Source organism: Lepus europaeus, chromosome 2 (genome assembly GCF_033115175.1).
Source record: "Lepus europaeus isolate LE1 chromosome 2, mLepTim1.pri, whole genome shotgun sequence".
Classification (NCBI taxonomy): domain Eukaryota; kingdom Metazoa; phylum Chordata; class Mammalia; order Lagomorpha; family Leporidae; genus Lepus; species Lepus europaeus.
In genome coordinates this window covers 694,896-715,273 of record NC_084828.1, presented here as the reverse complement: position 1 = coordinate 715,273, position 20,378 = coordinate 694,896, and the positions used below count along the sequence as shown (strand labels likewise).

General features: G+C 50.4%; 2 protein-coding genes across 4 annotated transcripts in view; both read right to left on the bottom strand.

Moving 5' to 3' along the window:
- Positions 1 to 2,644, bottom strand: part of LSS (lanosterol synthase) — a 48,552-nt gene extending 45,908 nt beyond the window's left edge. Inside the window, exons 1-3 of the mRNA XM_062204264.1 lie at positions 2,560 to 2,644; positions 2,264 to 2,432; positions 981 to 1,119 (exon numbers count right to left, since the gene is read on the bottom strand). Coding sequence (XP_062060248.1) covers positions 981 to 1,119; positions 2,264 to 2,432; positions 2,560 to 2,573 — 322 coding nt within the window. The 5' untranslated portion in view covers positions 2,574 to 2,644. The remainder of the gene's footprint in view (positions 1 to 980; positions 1,120 to 2,263; positions 2,433 to 2,559) is intronic.
- A 5,238-nt stretch (positions 2,645 to 7,882) lies between these two features.
- MCM3AP (minichromosome maintenance complex component 3 associated protein) overlaps positions 7,883 to 20,378 on the bottom strand; it is a 70,552-nt gene continuing 58,056 nt past the window's right edge. For all 3 annotated transcript variants that reach the window (XM_062204220.1, XM_062204211.1, XM_062204201.1), the window contains exons 24-29: positions 19,609 to 19,999; positions 17,769 to 18,026; positions 17,196 to 17,325; positions 14,582 to 14,788; positions 10,523 to 10,670; positions 7,883 to 8,243 (exon numbers count right to left, since the gene is read on the bottom strand). In XM_062204220.1, the coding sequence (XP_062060204.1) occupies positions 8,085 to 8,243; positions 10,523 to 10,670; positions 14,582 to 14,788; positions 17,196 to 17,325; positions 17,769 to 18,026; positions 19,609 to 19,999 (1,293 nt within the window). In that variant the 3' untranslated portion in view covers positions 7,883 to 8,084. The remainder of the gene's footprint in view (positions 8,244 to 10,522; positions 10,671 to 14,581; positions 14,789 to 17,195; positions 17,326 to 17,768; positions 18,027 to 19,608; positions 20,000 to 20,378) is intronic.

Below are 20,378 nucleotides of genomic sequence, written 5' to 3'. Positions count from 1 at the left end.
GAGCCCACCTGGCCATGCCTGGATCCCAGGACAGAGTCACACACCATGCAGCACACAGCACCTTGGGGAGGTTTCCCCAGAGTGCCCAAGGCCCAAGGGGAGCTAGCATTGAAGGTCAGTGGGGCTGGGAAAGAAATACTAAATGGATCACTGCTGGATGGGACAGTACTTACTTGCTCATTTATATTTTTGCTTCATAAAATGTTTATGAGCGCATGCCACTCTGCAACCATGCTGGGGGAGATAACGGTACATACTACCCACCAAGAGCCTTCCATTTCCAGGCTGGTCCTCCCAGGCATGGTGCCCTCAGGCCATCCTCCACCTAGGGCCTTCTCCATGTCAGCTCCATCAGCCTTGCACCCACGTGTCTGGCACAAGATGGGTCTCAGGGAAAGTTATCCCAGAAACAAACTCAACTACACAAGAATTCAAGGGGTGCCACTCGCACAGAAAGTCCCAGCCCCTCCACTTCAGCCTGGCCCGGCCCTGGCTGTGGAGGACATTTGGGGAGTGAACCAATGAATGGAAGATTGATCTCTCCCTCCCTCTCTCTCATTGTTGTTCTTTCAAGCAGATGAAAATAAACAAACATTTAAAAAAGAAGAAGCAGAAGAATGTGCCCACACTGTGTTCACAGCAGACATCAGCTTCCACCCACAACCCTGCCCACCTATAGCACCTTGGCTTGGCCCAGGCTGGGCCCTGCAGTCTTTCCACTCTGTGCTGGGACTCCCAGCACAACCCGCCTAGGGAAACCCTGGTGTCTGGTGTTTGGCACCCTCTCCTGGGCAGGGCTAGCTGTGCCCTCACGCCCATTCTCCAGCCAGCACCAGCAGCAGGAGGACTCAGATGCAGGGCCACCCTCCCCAGCCCTTTCCTGGGTTTTCACCTGCTTCAGCAGGGGCCTAGACGAGGCCAGGCCAGGCCAGGCGGGATGAGCCAGGGTGGCCATGCCCTAAGGTTGAGGAAGCACGCACCTGGCAGGAGGAACAGTGGGCCTCCGTAATCACCTGTCCAGTGCCCATCCTCAGCCTGCAGTCCCACGTAAAACGTTATTCCGTTCAGAGCCCCCTCACGGGCAGTGTGGGCTTTGGGCAAGTCCTTAAAATACCTAGTCTGCAAGAGAAAAGGAGAGATCAGTGCTAAGGGGTCTGGGGCCCTGCAAGAGGGGCCTTCATCATTCAGGCAATGCAAGATGGCAAATCTAAGTGAAATTCCTGGCTCCCAGGTTCAGTCTGGTCCAGCCCTGGCTGTTGTAGGCATCTGGGGAGTGACCAGTGGTTAAAAGATCTCTCTTTGCCTTTAAAACAAAACTAAAATAAATTTTAATTAAAAATATGATAGATAAGTTTCAACTGCTTCAGTCAAAATTTTCAGAGTGAGGGTTGGTGTTGTGGCGTAGCAGGCATAGCCACCACTTGCAACACCTGCATCCCATGTGGGTGTCAGTTTGAGTCCCGGTTGCTCCACTTCTGATCCAGCTACCTGCTATGGCCTGGGAAAGCAGTGGAAGATGGTCCAAGGGCTTGGGCCCCTGCACCCATGTGGGGCACCAGGATGAAGCTCCTGGCTCCTGGCTTTGGCCTGACCCAGCACTGGCTGTTGCAGCCACCTGGGGAGTGAACCAGCAGATGGAAGATCTCTGCCTCTCCCTGTCTCTCTGTAACTGACTTTCAAAGAAATAAATAAGTGCTCTTTAAAAATTGTTTTCAAAGTCCACACCACACCTCAGCAAAGCACAAGGGCTGTTCCAGCACTGACGGTTTGGGTTTATTTGCAGACTCTCTCCACCATTTCCCCAAATCAATCATGGGTCTGAGAATGCAGCCTGAGGCTGGGGAGCATGCTGCCCAGGTGCTGAGCTGCAGCACCACGTATGGCAGTGCTTGGTTCGAATCCCAGCTCCTCCCCTTCTTCCTAATCTGTACCCTGGGAAGCAGCTGGGTCCCTGTCACCCACGATAGGGAGAGGGGGCTGGAGCCGCATCTGGCTTTGGCCTGGCTCAGCCCTGGCTCCTGTGGACATCAGGGGAGTGAACCAGTGGGTGAGAGATCGCTCCATGCGTGTCTGCCTTTCAGAGAAAATAAAAATAAAAGCAGGAGGCAGGGCGGGGCACTGATGCCCACCTCGGCCTCTCAGCGTGGTCCGGCTTGGCGAGGAGCCCTAGCCGACACCACACACCGACACACAACCAAAACACCGGGCCAGAAAAACACCATTACGACTGCCTGAAGTCCTCTCACGACCGGGAGCCACTTACCGTGTCCAGCCCCACCGAGTGCGCCTCCAGGGCGGTCTGCGCGCGGCCCGGGGCCTCGCTGTCCCCGACGTACGTCCACGTCTGCCGCCCCAGCTCGCTGCGGAGGCGCCAGCGGCTGAGGTCCGTGGCGGGCTCCGTCTTATAGGGTCCCCCTCGACGACGCAGGCTCCTGGCGCGACACAGCTCGGGTGAGCGCGCTCCTCCCGACCGCGGCCCCGGGCCCCGGGCGCCCCCCGCCCCGCGCGCCCCTCTGCTCAGCACCCGGCCCGCCCGGCGCGGGCCCGGCGCGGACTCACGTGCCCTCCGTCATGCCCGCAGCCCGGCTCCTCGTCCCCGCAGCCGGCGACTGCAGCACCCCTCATCCGGACCCACCGCGCCCGGCCCGCCCCCGCGCACCGCGCAGGCGCGCGCCTCGGCTGACGGGCGGAGCCGGGTGAGCCGACGGACTCGCAGCCAATCAGGACGCAGCGAAAGTGGGCCCGGGACTCGCCCGGCGGCCGCAGTGGTGGAGCGCGCGACGCCCCATGGGGAGGGAGGCGGGACTTGCGGCGGGGGGCGGTGCCAGCCAGAGCCTCCCGGGTGAGTGGGCGGGGCTCGGGGCGGAGCTTCGGGCGGGGGCGGGGGCGGGGCGGCCTACCTGGGAGGTGCGCCCGGCCGGGTCCGGTCCTCCCGCGCCGGACGCGTGTGGTGGAGCTCCCCGAGGCGAGTCCCGCCCAGGCGGAAGGAAGGCGGCTCTGGGGCGAAGGGGCGGTGAGGGCAAAGGCCCTGCAGCGGGAGGGGACCCTGAGACCCGGCGCTGGGCGGCGGGAAGGGCGGGAGAGGGACGCCCAGGGAGCAGGACCTCGGCCTGGCTGGTGGGCGCGGACGGTGCGGGCGGCGGGAAGGGCGGGAGAGGGACGCCCAGGGAGCAGGACCTCGGCCTGGCTGGTGGGCGCGGACGGTGCGGGCGGCGGGAAGGGCGGGAGAGGGACGCCCAGGGAGCAGGACCTCGGCCTGGCTGGTGGGCGCGGACGGTGCGGGCGGCGGGAAGGGCGGGAGAGGGACGCCCAGGGAGCAGGACCTCGGCCTGGCTGGTGGGCGCGCACGGTGCGGGCGGCGGGAAGGGCGGGAGAGGGACGCCCAGGGAGCAGGACCTCGGCCTGGCTGGTGGGCGCGCACGGTATGGGCGGCGAGAGCGGGAGAGGCCCTGGCCGCCGAGCGGGGCGCCGCGCCCGGGCCCCGAAGGCAGAGGCTTTGGCAGGCCCGCGTCTCGGATAGAAGCCCGGCGTGCAGAACAAGCTTCAGGTCAGCAGGCAAGTGGCTTAGCCACTGCTCGCCCCGGAGTCCGAAAACAGCTCGCGGGCCAAGCCAGGCCCAGCTGGACACTGCAGCCTCCAGGCCGCAGAGCGCCCATGGATGCCTTCAGCGAGGGGCCAGGAGGACCCGCACTCAAGGATTCCCCACCTGCGCCGCTGCGCCTTCCTGGAAGCAGATACTGCAGGGTTTTGTCCAGCGAATGTGAAGAGTGGAGGAGCCCGCTGCTGCTTTGAGCACCAGGTTCAACTCCGGCCCCCGCCTCTGCCGATGGAGACCCTGGGAGGCAGCAGTGATGGGAGGGGAGGGGGGGAAGGGAGCGGTCGCTGCCACCCACTCGGGAGACCTGGACTGTGTTGCTCCTGGCGGCAGCCCTGCTGTTGCAGGCATTTAGGGGAGTGAACCAGTGGACAGCCGTGTCTCTCTGGCTCAAATAACCGCACCCCCCAGTTTTTTTAACTATGAATCGTGGAGGTAAGGGGCTCCAGGGGGCCGGCTGTGTGCGGAGCTGTGTGAATCTGAGTGCGGGTACTCTGGGGTCCCTAGGCTGAAGGCATCCTATCGGCACTCCGCTGCATGGGGCGGCTTTGTGGCCTGCAGGCTGCAGGTGTCCAGAGTCCCGGCTGCTCCACTGTCAATCCAACTCCCTGCTGATGCACCTGGGAAAGCAGTAGGCGATGGCCCAAGATCTTAGCCCCTGCCATCCACCCAGAGGGAGCTCCTGGCTTCAGCCTGGCCCAGCCCTGGCCGTTGTGGCCATTTGGGGAGTGAACCAGCAGATGGAAGACCTCTCTCCCCTCTGTAAGTCTGGTTTTTTGTTTGTTTGTTTTGTTTTTTTGACAGGCAGAGTGGACAGTGAGAGAGAGGGAGAGACAGAGAGAAAGGTCCTACTTTTGCCGTTGGTTCACCCTCCAATGGCCGCCGCGGCCGGGGCATCACGCTGATCCAAAGCCAGGAGCCAGGAGCCAGGTGCCTCTCCTGGTCTCCCATGGGGTGCAGGGCCCAAGGACCTGGGACATCCTCCACTGCACTCCCGGGCCACAGCAGAGAGCTGGCCTGGAAGAGGGGCAACCGGGACAGAATCCGGCGCCCCGACCAGGACTAGAACCTGGGGTGCCGGCGCCGCAGGCAGAGGATTAGCCTATTGAGCCGCGGCGCCGGCCTGTAAGTCTGCCTTTCAAATAAATCTTTAAAAAAAAAAAAAAAAAAGTAGTAAAGGGCTGCAGGCTTCGTGGAATCCCCAGCGAAGCCAGGTGATGAAGGGTTTGATAGGAAAAGCTTGGGTTTGATACTTCACAGGGATGTGTTTCGCAGTTCCATTCCAGTCTCTTGCCCCCATGTAAGGGAAGAGGCATGAGTAATGAAAGCAGGCTATATTAGAAGTGAGAGCATACATTCAGATGGAAATGCAGGCAAACCCCTCTCCCCAAGAGAGGTCCAGAGAAAAACCGAGGGCTGTCCAGTGAAAAATAGAGGACAGAGGCAAGAGAAAGCCCTCCAACCTCCTAAAAAAATGTGCTCTCACTTCAGTGCTCCCTTTATGGAGTAGGGGGTGGTACCCTAAATGAATATACAAACAAGGTGGAGTTTGGGTGGGGTTGAGTGGGTGTGAAGTCTTCTGGGACAATTTTTTTAAGATGTATTTATTTTGCTTGAAAGTCAGAGTTACACAGAGAGAGGAGAAGCAGAGAGAGGTCTTCCATCCGATGGCTCACTCCCCAGTTGGCCACAACGGCTGGAGCTAAGCAGATCCAAAGCCAGGAGCCAGGAGCTTCTTCTGGATCTCCCACGCGGGTGTAGGGGCCCAAGGACCTGGGCCATCTTCCACTGCTTTCCCAGGCCACAGCAGAGAGCTGGACAGAAGTGGAGTAGCTGGGACTCAAACCAGCACCCGTATGGGATGCGGGCACTGCTGGCGGCGGCTTTACCTGCTACGCCACAGCGCCGGCCCTGGGACAGTTTCATGCACAATGAAGAGTGGGTATGCTGGACTGGTGCGTAAGTTACAAAGCAGAGCTAAACTAAAAATTTCCACTTCATTTTTCCCTAACTCCTGCCTATTCTGGGCCCATAGCAACAGGACTGTAACTTTTATGAGTTAGATAAATATTCTTTTTTAAATATCTAAGAAAAAATGCATCTGAAATTCAGATAAATTTCTAGGGACACTCATGAGAAAAAATTTCTCTCTCTGCTTGTGCTCCACAATGTCCAGGTGGTTCAGAAAACTGCATACAGAAAGGGCCAAGGTTTGTGGGCTTGACAGTAGGTATATATGGTCATTTATCAAAACAAAACTTCAGCTTTCCACATACCAGGGATCTGGTATGACAGATATTAGACAAATGGAAATGACGAGTGGGCTGGTATCCAGGAGAAAGGACAAGCTGCACAGGAGTCTGGATGTCAGCTCTTCTCTGGCACTGTGTAAAATCATGTGATCGGGTAAGATCAGCTTTGAAGAGGATGACACAATTGCAGACAGGAGCTGTCCAGGCTATGACAGGCAGACAGAGTCCCCATAGTGTCATCTTCCAGAGAAAGTGGGATTAGCACACTACCTGATATGCAGGACTGAGGGGCATCATTTTAGATGTAGTAGTAACAGGAGTACAAAACCCCAAGCAGTTATTAACTCCAGGAAAAACGCAAAAGTTTTACCAAAAAATACATAATATGCATGGAAAATGCATATAATTCTTTTTTTCCCTTGTAGAATCATAACTTAATGCATGGCTCAACCACAAACAGTAAACACAATCATACTTTAAATGCAAATGTCAGCCAACATTGTATTAAACTGTTTGAGACCAACAGGAGAAGAAATATAGGTATTTATTTGAGGGTGATAAATGCCACAGGGAAGAGAGTGTAAGAGCAAACTCCTTTCATTGTAGGAAATCAACAAGTCTAAAATCAAGATTAAAAAATAGTAGTAAGCCTTTATTGATAAAGATGAAGTCAATCACTGAAGAAACCCCTCAAAAAGTTGAGTAGGGGCCAGTGTGGCATAGCAGGATGAGCTACGGCTTGCAACGCCAGCATCCCATACGGGTACTGCTTCCTGTCCTGGCTGCCCGACTTCAGTCCAGCTCCGTGAATATGGCCTGGGAAGGCAGGCAGAGCACATGCTCCCCAGCCACTGGTTCACTTCCCAAATGTCCCCAGGGTCCAGGCTAGGCTGGGGACTTGAACTCAATGTGAGTACTCCATGAGCCTGGCAGGGAGCCAATCACTTGAGCCATTACAGCATACCTCCTAGGTTCTGCACTGGCAGGAAGCTTAAGTTCAGAACTGAACCTAGCCACACCAGTGTGGGACACAGGCACCTTAACCGCCAGGCTAAATGCCCATTCTCTGACCACCAATCTTAAACTGGGTACTTAGGGGTAGACATTTGGTGGTGTCCATTCCAGAGGCCTGTGTCCTGTATCAGAGTGCTTAGGTTCAAATCCTGGCTGTGTTCTCCAATCCAGTTTCTTACTGATGCACACCCTGGGAGGCAGCAGGTGGATGGACCAAGTAATTAGGTTTTTAAGGACCCAGACTGAGTCCTCAACTCTTGACTTCTCTCCAGCTCTGGCCCTTGTGGCCATCTGGGGATGAACCAGTGGATAGAAGATCTCTCTGTATCTCTTATTTCAAATAAAATAAATCTTAAAACAAAAACAAACAAAAACCCATTAAGTAGTGTTTGGGGGAAACACGGATTGACAGATCTCCGAATCCACTGGTTCTTTCCAAATACCCAAAACAGCTAGGGCTGGGCCAGGCTGGAGCCAAGTGCCAGGAATTTAGCCTGGGTCCTCAAATGGGTGTCAGGAAACCAACTACTTGAGCCAACACCTACTGCCTCCCAGGGTGTACATCAGCAAGAAACTGGATGGGAGAACACAGCCAGGATATGAGCCCAGGCACTCTGATACAGGACACAGGCCTCCTCAACAGGTATACAAATGCCCACCCCTAAATACCCAGTTTATGACTGGTGCTCAGTTGGGCATTAGCATTAAGACGACTGTGTCTGATACTGGGGCGGCTGGGCTCAGTTCCAAACTTCAGCTTCCTGCCGATGCAGAGCTTTGGAGGTAGGCAGTAATGGCTGCAGCAATTGGGCCCCTGCCACCCACATGGAATACTCGATTTCCAGGCCTCCAGCCCCAGCCACTGGGAACATTTGCAAAGTGAACCAGTAGATGGGGAGCACACGCTCTGTCTATGCCCCTCAAATAAATAAATGTTTTTGTTGTTACTGTTGTTTTTTAAGGAACAAACTGCAGACACATGCAACAACATGAATAAATCGCAAAAATATTTTTAAGGAACCAAACAGATAACAATATCTGGATGTCATAGGAGGAAGGAGACTTTTATTCTGAAAACTGGGAGCGATCTCATTAGACATTTAAATGATTTCTTACATGATTAATAATCACATTTCTAAGAGTGCATCAGGCGTCTGAGAATGACATTATTTTGAGTAAAAGGAGAAACTTCTAGAGCGCCCCCAGCCCTCAGGTCAGCGTGCTCAAATGTCCACCATGTCCAATAGTGCAGAGAGATGCAGCTGGGAGGCAACTTCCTCTTCCCTTGAACTCTGGATCAGCTGGTCCAGGTGCTTCAGCCGTTCACTCAGACAAGTGCCTGTAGCCTCTGACAGCTGTGTTGGCTCCCCTGTCCTTTCACTCTATTGGAATGAAAAAAAGAAACCAAAGGAGTTGTGAGATACTGATAAACCAACACCTACTTTCTGTGAAGGCACTAGGTCTGGCTCATGGTAGAAGCCTCATCTGGGGCCTGCTGGGCTCAGGATCTATCATACATCCTTCCAGCCTCTTCTAGCACATTCACACAGCTGGTATCATCAGCAAATGGACTATTTCTCTCTGTATTCTATCATGAACAATTCCAGTGTCAATCATTTTTATCAAATATTGTCAAGGAGGGCCAGCGTTGTGGCACAGTGGGCTAAACTGCTGCCTGCATTGCCGGCATCCTACATGGGCACCAGGCTGCTCCACTTCCCATCCAGCTTCCTACGAATGTGCCTGGGAAAGCAACAGAAGATGGCTCAAGTCCTTGGGCCGCTGCACCCATGGGGGAGACCCAGATGGAGTTCCAGGCTCCTGGCTTCAGCCTAGCCTAGCCCAGCCCAGCCCTAGCAGCAGCAGCCATTTGGGGAGTGAACCAGCAGATGGAAGATCTGTCTCTTACACCTCTCTATACCTCTCTTTCAAGTAAACAAATATTTTTTTCTTCTTCTTAGAAATAAATCTTAAAAAATGTTGTCAAGGGCTGTGAACTGCTCCATCATATAAATGTATTGTAATTGCTAAAACAGACTCCCAGCAGTTACTTGCTCTATTTTTAGAACACTCAGTACTACAATGAACATGTTGGGGCATATTTGGTAATTTCTTTGTCACGGAAATGTTGACTCAAAGGGTAAAAATACTTTTTGCCAAATTGATAAATGGAAACAGTATGTCACCTCAATCTGCTTTGCTCCCTTAAAGGGCTTCCGAAAGTCAGTCCAGGACCACCCTTTTTACCTGTCCAACAGCACATATCTGTGACTAAAACTCTGTTTTTGCTTCTTTAACCACTGAAGGAAGGCTAGTGAGGTAGACCTGGGACTTGGGAGTCAGTTAGATCTGGCTTTGAAAAGCAGCTCTGCCCCTGACGAGCTGAACATTCTTGGGTGAGGTTCTTGAATTCTGTGAGCTTACCATCATTTATTAATCTTCCTCAGGAAAACTCAACTCTAGAAGCCAACTCTGCGTGATACCAAGGCTATGACACAATGCTCCACAAACAGAAGCCACCGCGATCACCTTTGTTACACCTGTCCATGCCCTTAATGTATGTCAGCACATGGTCACAGGTTTCATTCAGTTCTTTTTATTTTTTTTAAACATTTATTTATTTATTTGAAAGAGTTCACTGGTTTACTCCCCAATTGGCCACAACGGCTGGAGCTGCGCTGATCCAAAGCCAGGAGCCAGGGGCTTCTTCCAGGTCTCCCACGCGGATGCAGGGGCCCAAGGACTTGGGCCATCTTCTATTGCTTTCCCAAGCCATAGCAGAGAGCTGGCTCAGAAGTGGAGCAGCTGGGTCTCGAACAGATGCCCGTATGGGATGCCGCACTGCAGGTGGCGGCTTTACCTGCTAGGCCACAGCGCTGGCCCCTCATTCAGTTAAGCATGTTTCAGGGCCAGCATCATGGTGCATCAGGGTAAGACGCCACCTGCAACACCAGCATTCATATGGGCGTCAATGTGAGTGCTGGCTGCTCCACTTCCAATCCAGGTTCCTGCTAATTGGCTTGGAAAACAGCAGAGGACGGCTCAACTACTTGGGCACCTGCCACCCACAAGGGAGAGCAGGATGGAATTCTAGGCTCTTGACTTCAGCATGGCCCAGTGCTGAACATTGCAGCCATTTGGAGAGTGATCAGCAGATGGAATCTCTCTCTCTCTCCCCCAACCTTGCCTTTCAAAGAAACAAATCTTCTGGGGGCTGGTGCTGTGGCTTAGTAGACTAAGCCTTCGCTTGCAGCAGCACATCCAATATGGGTGCTGGTTTGAGTCCAGGTTGCTCTTCTTCTGATCCAGCTCCCTGCTGATAGCCGGGGAAAGCAACAGAAGATGGCCCAAGTGCTTGGGCCTCTGCACCCATGTGGGAGACCGAGAAGCTCCTGGCTTCAGATCAGCCCAACTCCATTTAGGGAGTGAACCAGCAGATGGAAGACCTTTCTCTGTCTCTCCCTCTCTCTGTCTGTAACTTTCCCACTCTAATAAATAAATAAATCTTTAAAAAAAAAAAAAAAAGCCTTACAAGAATATTAAGAAATGGCATAATTCAAGTTAATAATTTGCTGGTCATCATAACATCATATGATGAATTAAGACATTACATTTTTTCCCCAGCCATTTTCTGTCTTTAATGAATGTGTTCAGGGCTCACCTGAGGGCTGGTGGCTGCAGATGTTTTCACCACAGGCTCGATAGTCTGGGGGAGAGACACTAGAGTCTGAGGGAGGTAGAGAGGAAGTGAAGGCTCTCTAAACGCTCTCGAGTCGTCAGACAACCACTGCTGAAGTTGATCTTCAAACCTGAAACAGTGATCACAAATTCAGAAACATCTGAGTATTAGGAAGCAAAAAGTGAATTGTTATTCATTTTTCTTCTATATATACTTTTTTTTAAAAGATTTATTTATTTGAAAGGCAGCACTTCACAGAGAGAGAAGGAGAGGCAGAGAGAGAGAGAGAAAGGTCTTCCATCTGCTGGTTCACTCCCCAAATGGCTCCAATGGCCAGAGCTGCGCCGATCCAAAGCCAGGAGCCAGGAGCTTCCTCCGGGTCTCCCATGTGGGTGCAGGGGCCCAAGAACTTGGGCCATCTTCCACTGCTTTCCCAGGCCACAGCAGAGCCGGATCAGAAGTGGAGCAGCCAGGTCTCAAACCAGTGCCCGTATGGGATGCCGGGACTGTAGGCAGTGGCTTTACCAGATATGCCACAGCGCCAGCCCCTATATATACTCTCAATTTATATATAAGCTTTTGCTTTTTACTAAGAACAGAGCTTCTCAACTGAGAAGCAGAAATGTACTTTTAAAAAATTCAATATCTTCTCAATATGTAAATCCAATTAATATTTAATGAGAAATGTGACACTGACTTTAAAAAATACATTTATATTATACTTAATAATACCTGTAATTCTCTCATTTGGCATATCTATTTGACTTACTTTGGTTTTATGCACTTAGAATTAGTGAATTAGTTTTTCTTTTTTTTTTTTTTTTTGACAGAGTTACAGACAGTGAGAGAGACAGAGAGAAAGGTCTTCCTTCCATTGGTTCACTCCCCAAATGGCCGCCATGGCCGGCGCTGCGCCAATCTAAAGCCAGGAGCCAGGTGCTTCTTCCTGGTCTCCCATGCAGGTGCAGGGGCCCAAACACTTGGGCCATCCTCCACTTTTGCCCTCCCAGGCCACAGCAGAGAGCTAGACTGGAAGAGGAGAGAGCTGGACTGGAAGAGGAGCAACCGGGACTAGAACCCAGCACCCATATGGGATGCCAGCGCCGCAGGCAGAAGATTAACCAAGTGAGCCATGGAGCTGGCCCAGTTTTTCTCTCTTGATGGATTATTTAAATATATGGATTGTTCACAGTTTAAAATTAACTCAACATCCTAGTGCCACCCTAACACTCTCCAGAGCTGTCTACCTTGATATACTTGTCTTTTCAAGAAAAAAATCTCATCCCAAGCCACTTAAAACTCTTCAGAACTAGGTAAATACACTTTCAGAAATCATGATACCTTCTTTCACTTTTTCAACACATATTTATCAAGCCTCCACCAGATGCTGAGTTCCATTCTATGTACCAAAGATAACAGCACTGAAACAAAACAGAGAAGACTCAGACCTACTCAGCTTGTTTTTATGGGAGACAGAAAAAGAACATGTAACAGGAAAATGGGGTCTGAAAATGACAAAGAAACCAAAGCCATTGAGACAGGAGGGACCAAGAGACGAGTCAGGGGAGCCTGAGAGGCAGACAACGAAGCAGAGACCTGAAGTGAGTATGAAGTCAGCCCCATGGACGCTGGGGTGGCAGGTGGAGCTGAGGAATCACAGGCAAAAGGAATGGCAAACTCAAAGGGAACAGCAAACAAAGGTCTAGCAATAGGATGTCTAATGAGGAGAGGTCAGAGGAGATGGCCTTGGCCATCTAAATAGAGCTTGCCTTTGAATCCAGGTGAACAAGAAGGCCACTAAAAGGCTGTGATCTCTTACACTGGAGAAGCTAGGTCTGCTGAGACAACTACAGTTACTGTAATAGTCCAGAAGCAAGATGACCGTGGCCTGAGTCAGGTGGTGGCAGTGGAAGTCATAGAAATGGACCAATTCTGAATACATTTTTCATACTGCCAATAGGTTTTGTGGATAGACTGGATGTGGGGCAATGATCTGAGGCATTTCACAGGTGCACCTGGAAAAATGGAGCTGCCATCAATCAAGGAAGACCACTGGAGGAGATGGTTGAGGGGAAATCAGGAATTAGATATGGGACATGCTGACACTGTAGTGGCTATCAGATATCCAACAGATGTCTAGTGGTGATTTCAAGGAAGCAGTAGGATGAATTCCAGAATTCAGAGGGCTCAGGGTTTAAGGCATAAACTGGGAAGTGTCAAAATACTGATGTGATTTAAAAATCCAGGAAACCAGATGAAGTCACCAGAGAATGAGTGCAGTAGATACAGAGGTGATAGGGCCGGCGCTGTGACACAGCAGGTTGAGCCACCGCCTACAATGCCAGCATCCCATGTGGGCACTGGTTCAAGTCCCAGCTGCTCCATTCCGATCCAGCTCCCTGCTACTGTGCCTGGGAAAGCAGGGGAGGATGACTGAAGTGCCCACAGAGGAAACACAAAGAAGCTCCCAGCTCCTGGCTTCAGCCTGGTCCAACCTCGGCTATTGTGGGCATTTAGGGAGTAAACTAACAGATCTCTCTGTCTCTCCCTAATTCTGCCTTTCAAATAAGTAAGTAAGTCTTATATTTATATAAAATATTTATATAAAATACATAATTTTACATGTATATACAGTATGACACACAGATGAAATCTAGAGAGTGAGCCTGGGGGCAGCTGAGGAATGACGAAGACCTGGCAGGGCAGTCCTGGGAGGACATCCCAGGAATATGGAAACAGAAGAGGTGTGTGAATCACCGCCAGGTGGGGACGGGTTCATGGCCATGGCCAACCAAGTGCATGCTGCAGGAAACTAGAAAGAGGGATGAATTACTGAGTATTACAACAGCTTTTTGAGGAGCTTCACTGTAAGAAACAGAAAATGAAAAAAAACAACCTGGTGTTAAATTGGAAATGGCATAGAAAATTAATTAATTTTTTTAAAAAACTATTATGTAGGATCTCTGTCTTTAATGTGCTGTACATTGTTATTTAATGCTATAATTAGTACTCCAATGGTAGTTTTTTCACTTTATGTTGCTATATGGGCAAACTGTTGAAATCTTTACCTAATATGTACTAAACTGATCTTCTGTATATAAAGAGAATTAAAAATGAACCTTTATGCGAATGGAAGGGGAAAGGGAGCGGGAAAGGGGAGGGTTGCGGGTGGGAGGGAAGTTATGGGAGGGGGGAAGCCATTGTAACCCATAAGCTGTACTTTGGAAATTTATATTCATTAAATAAAAGTTTAAAAAATATATATATTCTGCTATACTTGGAGAGGCGATAGGACTACTGAAGCAGTTCTCCATCATTGATTTTCCAAAAAAAAAAAAAAAAAAAAAAAGAAACAGAAAATTGGGGCACAGGGAGAAACCAGCAAATTTTCATGTTTGTACACTGATAGGCACAATCTAGTACAGGTCGCAGGGGAGGGTGACGACACAACATAGGGACACCCACTGGATGGCTGCCTCTGAGGCTGGGAGCTGAATGATTCTTCCCAGCTACCAGAGGGGATCGTGAAGGGATGGGCTGGGTGCAGACTGGCTGCTGCATATGGTTGGGCAGGGCAGGGAGGAGGGTGGCCCGTGTAAGCGCCCTTCCTGCCTCTGCTTCTCAGTAAAGCCGACAACGAGGGCAAGAAAGGAAGTGTACAGGGTGCGAGGGAGGCAGGGGAGCAATGTGGAGAGGTCAGCTCCAGCCCCACCCTCCAGAGTGGAGCATCCTGCCCACTCCACAGATTCACAGGAAAGCAGTAACAGCCACCCCTACTTCCCACTAGAAAACTGAGCACTAACTTTCTATAACAAACAATAAATGAAATAGATTTCAAGTAAAACGATTAAAACATTGTCTAGGGCACTCCCTCTTCAAAGAGCTAATACTTTTAAACAGTCATTTCCCGATAGCCCTTGCTAATCCACTGGTCCTCCTTCATCTGAGCTCTATTCTGACTCAGCTGAGGAACGGCCAGTTTCCCTCTCCCAGAATGAAGTGGGCTAAGTGACACATGGGTTTTCAGGGAATGGGCTTCACCTCTTGCTCTCCTCCTTCTCCATCAAGAGACTGCTGGACAGACACTGCACCAGGAGCTCCTCGGCAGACGCCCCGCGCACCAGGTCCTCCGTGCTGGCAACCTTCCCCTCTCGTCTCCGGCCTGCAGTCCTCTTCCCTCTGCGGTGCACGTGAGGCCACGGAGCAGGAAGAAGGTTCGCAGAAGGATGAAGAGACTTTATCCCCAAACTGGAAGTACACGTTTGGAAATGCTTACAATCAAGACAGGGAGGAAGGAATCCTATGGCATTATGTAAAGTATGTGGGCAGAGCCACACAGGTATGTTCACACGTGAAAACACATGCCTTAGATCCCTGTGCCCTTGAGCTAGCTCATGCTCATGCCACTCCACATCTGCTTCTGGATACCCTCCAGGCAGGGAATGGGTGCTCTGTGTGGGACCACCTGGCTCACTGGCATCAAGAGGACCTTCCTGTTCCCCCTGGAAGCTTTTGCTCTTCTAAGGCAGCTACGCCCTTTGAGCCTCTCTCTTCTGTATCTTGCTTCCTGCCCCAGGGTCTTAAATAGACTCCCTAGTATAGGCAAGGTTCTCCCTTTTTACATTTTGCTCTTAAATCTATCTAGAAGTAATGTTGGCAAATACAGGAGATGTAACATTTTTCTACACACGCCAATGTCTGCCTTTCCCTATTCATCTCACAAATGTAACATGGCACTTTGGTCATAAGTTCTATTTCTGGACTTTCAATTCTGATCTGAACGTTCACTCCTGAATGACCACATGGTTTTCAGCACCAGAGCTTTTACTATATGTTTGCTATCAAGCCAAACAGATCTTCCTGTTACTCTTACTCAAAAGTTCCTACGCAAATGCTACACATTTTTTTTATCCTGATTAATTTTGTTTTTTAAATTCATTTATTGGGGGCCAGCACTGTGGTACAGTAGAGTAAGCCTCCACCTATGGTGCTAGCATCCCATATGGGCATCTGTTCATGTCCCAGTTTTCCTCTTCCGATCCAGCTCCCTGTTGCTGGCCTGGGAAGGCAGTGTAGGACAACCCAAGGACCCCTGCACCCATGTGGGAGACCCAGAGGAAGCTCCTGGCTCCTGGCTTCGGATTGGCCCAGCTCCAGCCACTGTGGCCATTTGGGAAGTGAACCAGCACCAGCACATGAAAGATCTCTGTGTCTCTCCCTTTCTCTGTAACTCTGCCTCTCAAATAAATCATCTAAAAAAAAAAAAAAAAAAAAAAGATAAAACCAGAGACCTGGAGGGAGGTTCATTTACTTATTTGAAAGGCAGACTGACAGAGAGGGAGAGACAGAAAGAGAGCCCTTCCATCTGCTGGCTCATTCCTCAAATGCCTAGCCCACAACAGCCAGAGCTGAAACGGGCTGAATTCAGGAGCCAGAAACGCCATCTGGATCTCCCATATGGGTGACAGGAACCCAAGTACATGGGCCATCACCTGATGCCTCCCAGGTGCATCAACAGGAAACTGGATCGGAAGAGGAGCCAGGATTTAAACCTGCACTCAAGTAACCTACTGCCCCACGACACCCACCCTATATCCTGATAAATTTTTTAATTAACTTGTCAATACCAGTGGGGAAATTCTAGGCTTTTGATTAGAAATGCCCTGAACTTCCAGGTGAGAGCTAACATTTTTGCAGTATTGCATCCTCCCATGACACAACGAGCTCAGACTTTGTTTACTCAAGTTTCCTTTGCACATTCATGGCACTTGCTAGGGCCTGGCAGCTCTCCTTGCTGTATACCCTTGTGCTGTGGGTTTGTCGCTGTTGCAAAAACTGTTTTCTATGTTGTGCGTCACCTATCTGATCACCATACTGAACTCTGAACAGATCTAGAGTCTTGACTGTTGATTATTTTGGACTGACAATGTATTGTCTGGAAAGGACAGTTTCTCCTTCCTCCCAACACTGACACCCTTCTACCCCATGTCTCTGCCCTGGTCAGAATTTTGGAGACAACAAATAGCAGTGACAACAGGGGTAGCACAAGACAGGTTCTGATTTCAGTGTTTCTAGTGTTTTACTAGAAACATGCTTTCTTTTTTCTTTTTGAAAGTATAATGGTAGATAACCTTATTAAACTTAGGAACTTTTTTGTGCTCAAACTTGTGAATTTTTCAGGAATGGGCATAAATTTTAGGAAATGTATGATGACACCTCCTAAGATGATTACTTATTTTTCTGTCATGGCAGCAAATTACATGAATAGATTTCTACTTTTTGGTATTGTTTATCCTGAGAGAAGGCCTACTAGGCCATGCTGTTATGTGCTAGAAGACTGCGTGTGCTAACATTTTATGTTTTGTTTTTGAACCAGGTTTCTAAGTGAGATGAGAGGTCAGTTCCCTTTTGTCTGTACTCTCCCAGGTGGTTATGATTTCAGCATCGGATTCTTCTGATAAATAAAGTGAGTCACTTGTACATTGCTCTAGAACAGTTTCTGCTACATAGGAATTATCTGTGGCTTAAGGGTTTTTTAGAATATGCCACAATTGGAAGGATTAGGCATTTAGGATATTAATTTCTATCTATGTATTTTGGAAGAGAACAGTAGTTTAGGACAACAACAGAAATAAACACTGAACATGGATCTCACCGGCCCTGACTCAGCTGTAGCTCCTTCTGTGTCTGCAATCTGGCTTGTTCCCAAGACAGAGGAACATCATATTTTTTCAAATGGTTTTTAAAAAAGTATACACATATCTGACCATCTTCACTCAGAGCTCCTGAGGGAAAAAAAAAAAAAAAAAACAGGTAAAAAGAATATCAAAGCACAACAAGTGATTACTTGACATCTGCTTAAATTCACTGACATAGGAACAAGTCCTCTGATTCACTAAAGCCACAATATTATGTAACTTCCATTCCTGAGTCCAATATGCTTCAAACAGACTTGCATCCAGACTGTAGCAAAGGCAGTAAGGACTACTGATATTCCACTCCAGGAGCCAGCCTTAAGTGTCTGTTTAACAGCTGCGAGTCCAGACTCTCCCGGAACCTTCTTTGTAAATCACCCGAAAGCCAGTGGTTTAAGGGCGAAGTTGTAAGGAAAAGGGACTCAAGGGAAAAGCAACAACATCAAGTAAACTTTTTTTTTTTTTTTTTTTGCTAAAATTGTACAAGGGAAGTCTCATGAGAAGCTGGCCCCACAGCACCGCGCTCTGACTACCTGATGTGACAGGGAGTCTAGGTGGCGTCCAGTCTCTCAGCTTGTGGTTGATACACAAGGCAATGACGTCATCCCACGGAATCTCAGTGACCGAGGGCCCTGTCCCCTGGGCTGGGGAGGGGCTCTTGCTCTTCCACCTGCCATATGTTCTACGCAGCAGGTTCTCCACCTGAGAATGGAGGACAGGCTGTGTCTGGCGTGAGCTGGGAATCTGGGAGGCATACTGGATGACCATGGTGCACACAGGAAGCCAGGGCGCTAGAGAGAAAACACCCCATTAGTTACACATTTTGTCAAATTACAGGCGGAAATATTCTTAACTGTTTTCTTAGGAGAGGGCATCTGATTAATGAGAAATCTGCTTTTAGATGTGAACACAGCAGAGCCACAGCTATGGAGGGAAGAACCAGCTTACAGCCAAGGTCCAAGTGAGCATGCAGTGTTCACAGGAGGACTTTGACAGCAGCTCTGACTGTACAGGCCTGAGGGTGTGCTTAATCTACTTGAACAGCCTCCCTGGGGAGTCTAACACAAGTGTTCTTGGTTTTTTTTTTTTAATTTAAAAGAGTTACAGAGAGAGAAGGTGAGGTGCAGGGGCCCAAACACTTGAGCCATCTGCTGCTGCCTTCCCAGGTGCATTAGCAGGGAGCTAGATAGGAAATGGAGCAGCCAGGACCCATATGGGATGCCGGTGATACAGGCAGTGGCTTTACCTGCTATACCACAGCACCAACCCCCCGCCTCTTAATAATATTTCATGTTTTTGGTTTTGGATTCTTTTGATAAGCCCCACCCTTACTGAGGGCTCAGAAGCAAACAGTAGTTTGCTTCCCTTTGAGTTCCTGCAATCATGAGCATTGGACAGAACTACTGAAGACCACACCCACAGTGTAGAAGGGTGTGTGAGGCTCAATGGAAAGTGTCTGTGCCAAGGCAAAGAGCTCTGCCCAGGAAGAAGAGAGCAGTACCTGCTGCACTAGGCTGGAACCAGCCAAGATGACCTGCACAGTCTGCGTCAAAATAGACCAAAAGTGGGGCCGGCGCTGTGGATGTAGCAGGTAAAGCTGCCGCCTGCAATGCTGGCATTCCATATCCTCGTTCAAGTCCTGGATGCTCCACTTCCAATACAGCTCTCTGCTATGGCCTGGGGAAGCAGTAGAAGATGGCCCGAGTGCTTGAACCCCTGCATCCACACTGGAGAACTGGAAAAGGGTCCTGGCTCCTGGCTTCAGACCGGCCCAGTGCCGGCTGTTGCAGCCACTTGGGGAGTGAACCAGTGGATGGGAGACCTCTCTCTTTCTTTCTGCCTCTTTGTAACACTGCCTTTCAAATAAATTTAAAAAAAAAATCTTAAAAAGAATAAAAGCTTTTTTTACCCAGGCACACAGTGATGGGCACAGAACTTTTCTGACAAAGAAGGAATATGGACATGGCCCCAAGTGCCAAGGCGTCAGGAGCTCAGGAACGAGGCTTCATGGGCTCCAAGTTCTCTTCCCAACTCCTCTGTTCTGGTAATGGGCCCTGTGCAAAGCAGGACAGGCCTTGGGGCTGGTGCTCCTCCAGCTGTGCTCACCACCTTCCTCCAGGGGCTGAGCAGGCACCCACACCCTGCTCTGTTGCTGAGTAAATCCCCCTCCACAAAACCCCCACATGTTCTGACCCACGGACCCAAAGGCAGGTTCACTCAAGTACAGCACGGGAACAGGTGGGTACACAGTGGAGATGGGTATGAACCTCACATTGGTATCTGCCACCTGCCGGACTGGCTAGAGCAGAAGAAAACCAAAGGCCCGGCCATGCCCCCCAACCCCACCATGCCTCCCTTGGCAGGAGCACACACCCCCAGGTGGTGGAAGGTCCATCTGTGGAAGCTGGAACCCAAGCACGGCCTGCTTCAGCCAGGCCAGGTGTTCTGCGTCATTCCAGTGCAGATGAGGAAGCAGCCGGCTGCCCCCTGGCTCAGCAAACTCAGTGACTGGCCAGGAGAGGTCACACAGTTGCTCAGAGGACACCACGGAGGCCAGAAACTGCAGCACACTGTTGAACAGTTCGATGATGGTGCCCGGTTCCTGCGAGGCCAGCCCACCCAGACGCCTCTCTCTTCTGTCATGGAAAAACCGGCCACTAAACTCACGGCCAAGCCCATCTTCGATGTACTGAATGAGTGTCTGGCAGCAAAGGTCAAAGGCACGGGGGCAGCGGTAGACCAGCCACTGCACAGCCTGTGAAACCTGAGAAGCAAAGACTCAGTTAGAGGATCCATGCTGGTTTTCAAGAACAGCTTTCTGAAGAACTTGCTCTCCCTGTGCCTGCACGTGACAGATACGGCCAGAGCACTGAGCTCCCACCCACAGCAGGAAGGGAGCAGACACTTCCTCTGCAGCTGACTGGCCTTCTCAGGCTCTGGACACACCAAGCAGTGGCATCAAAATCAATCCCCCTACTTCCCATCTAGCCAAGGAGTGGGGGCTGCAGGGCCTCCCTGGAAAGGTCCAGAGCTTCAGGACACAAGCCTGTACTCTTCTTCAGAAGCCACACCTTGTTCTTAGGACTCACGGTCTCACATGTGCCAGGATGCCTTCACTTCCTGTGTTATCTTTCTTCCTATAT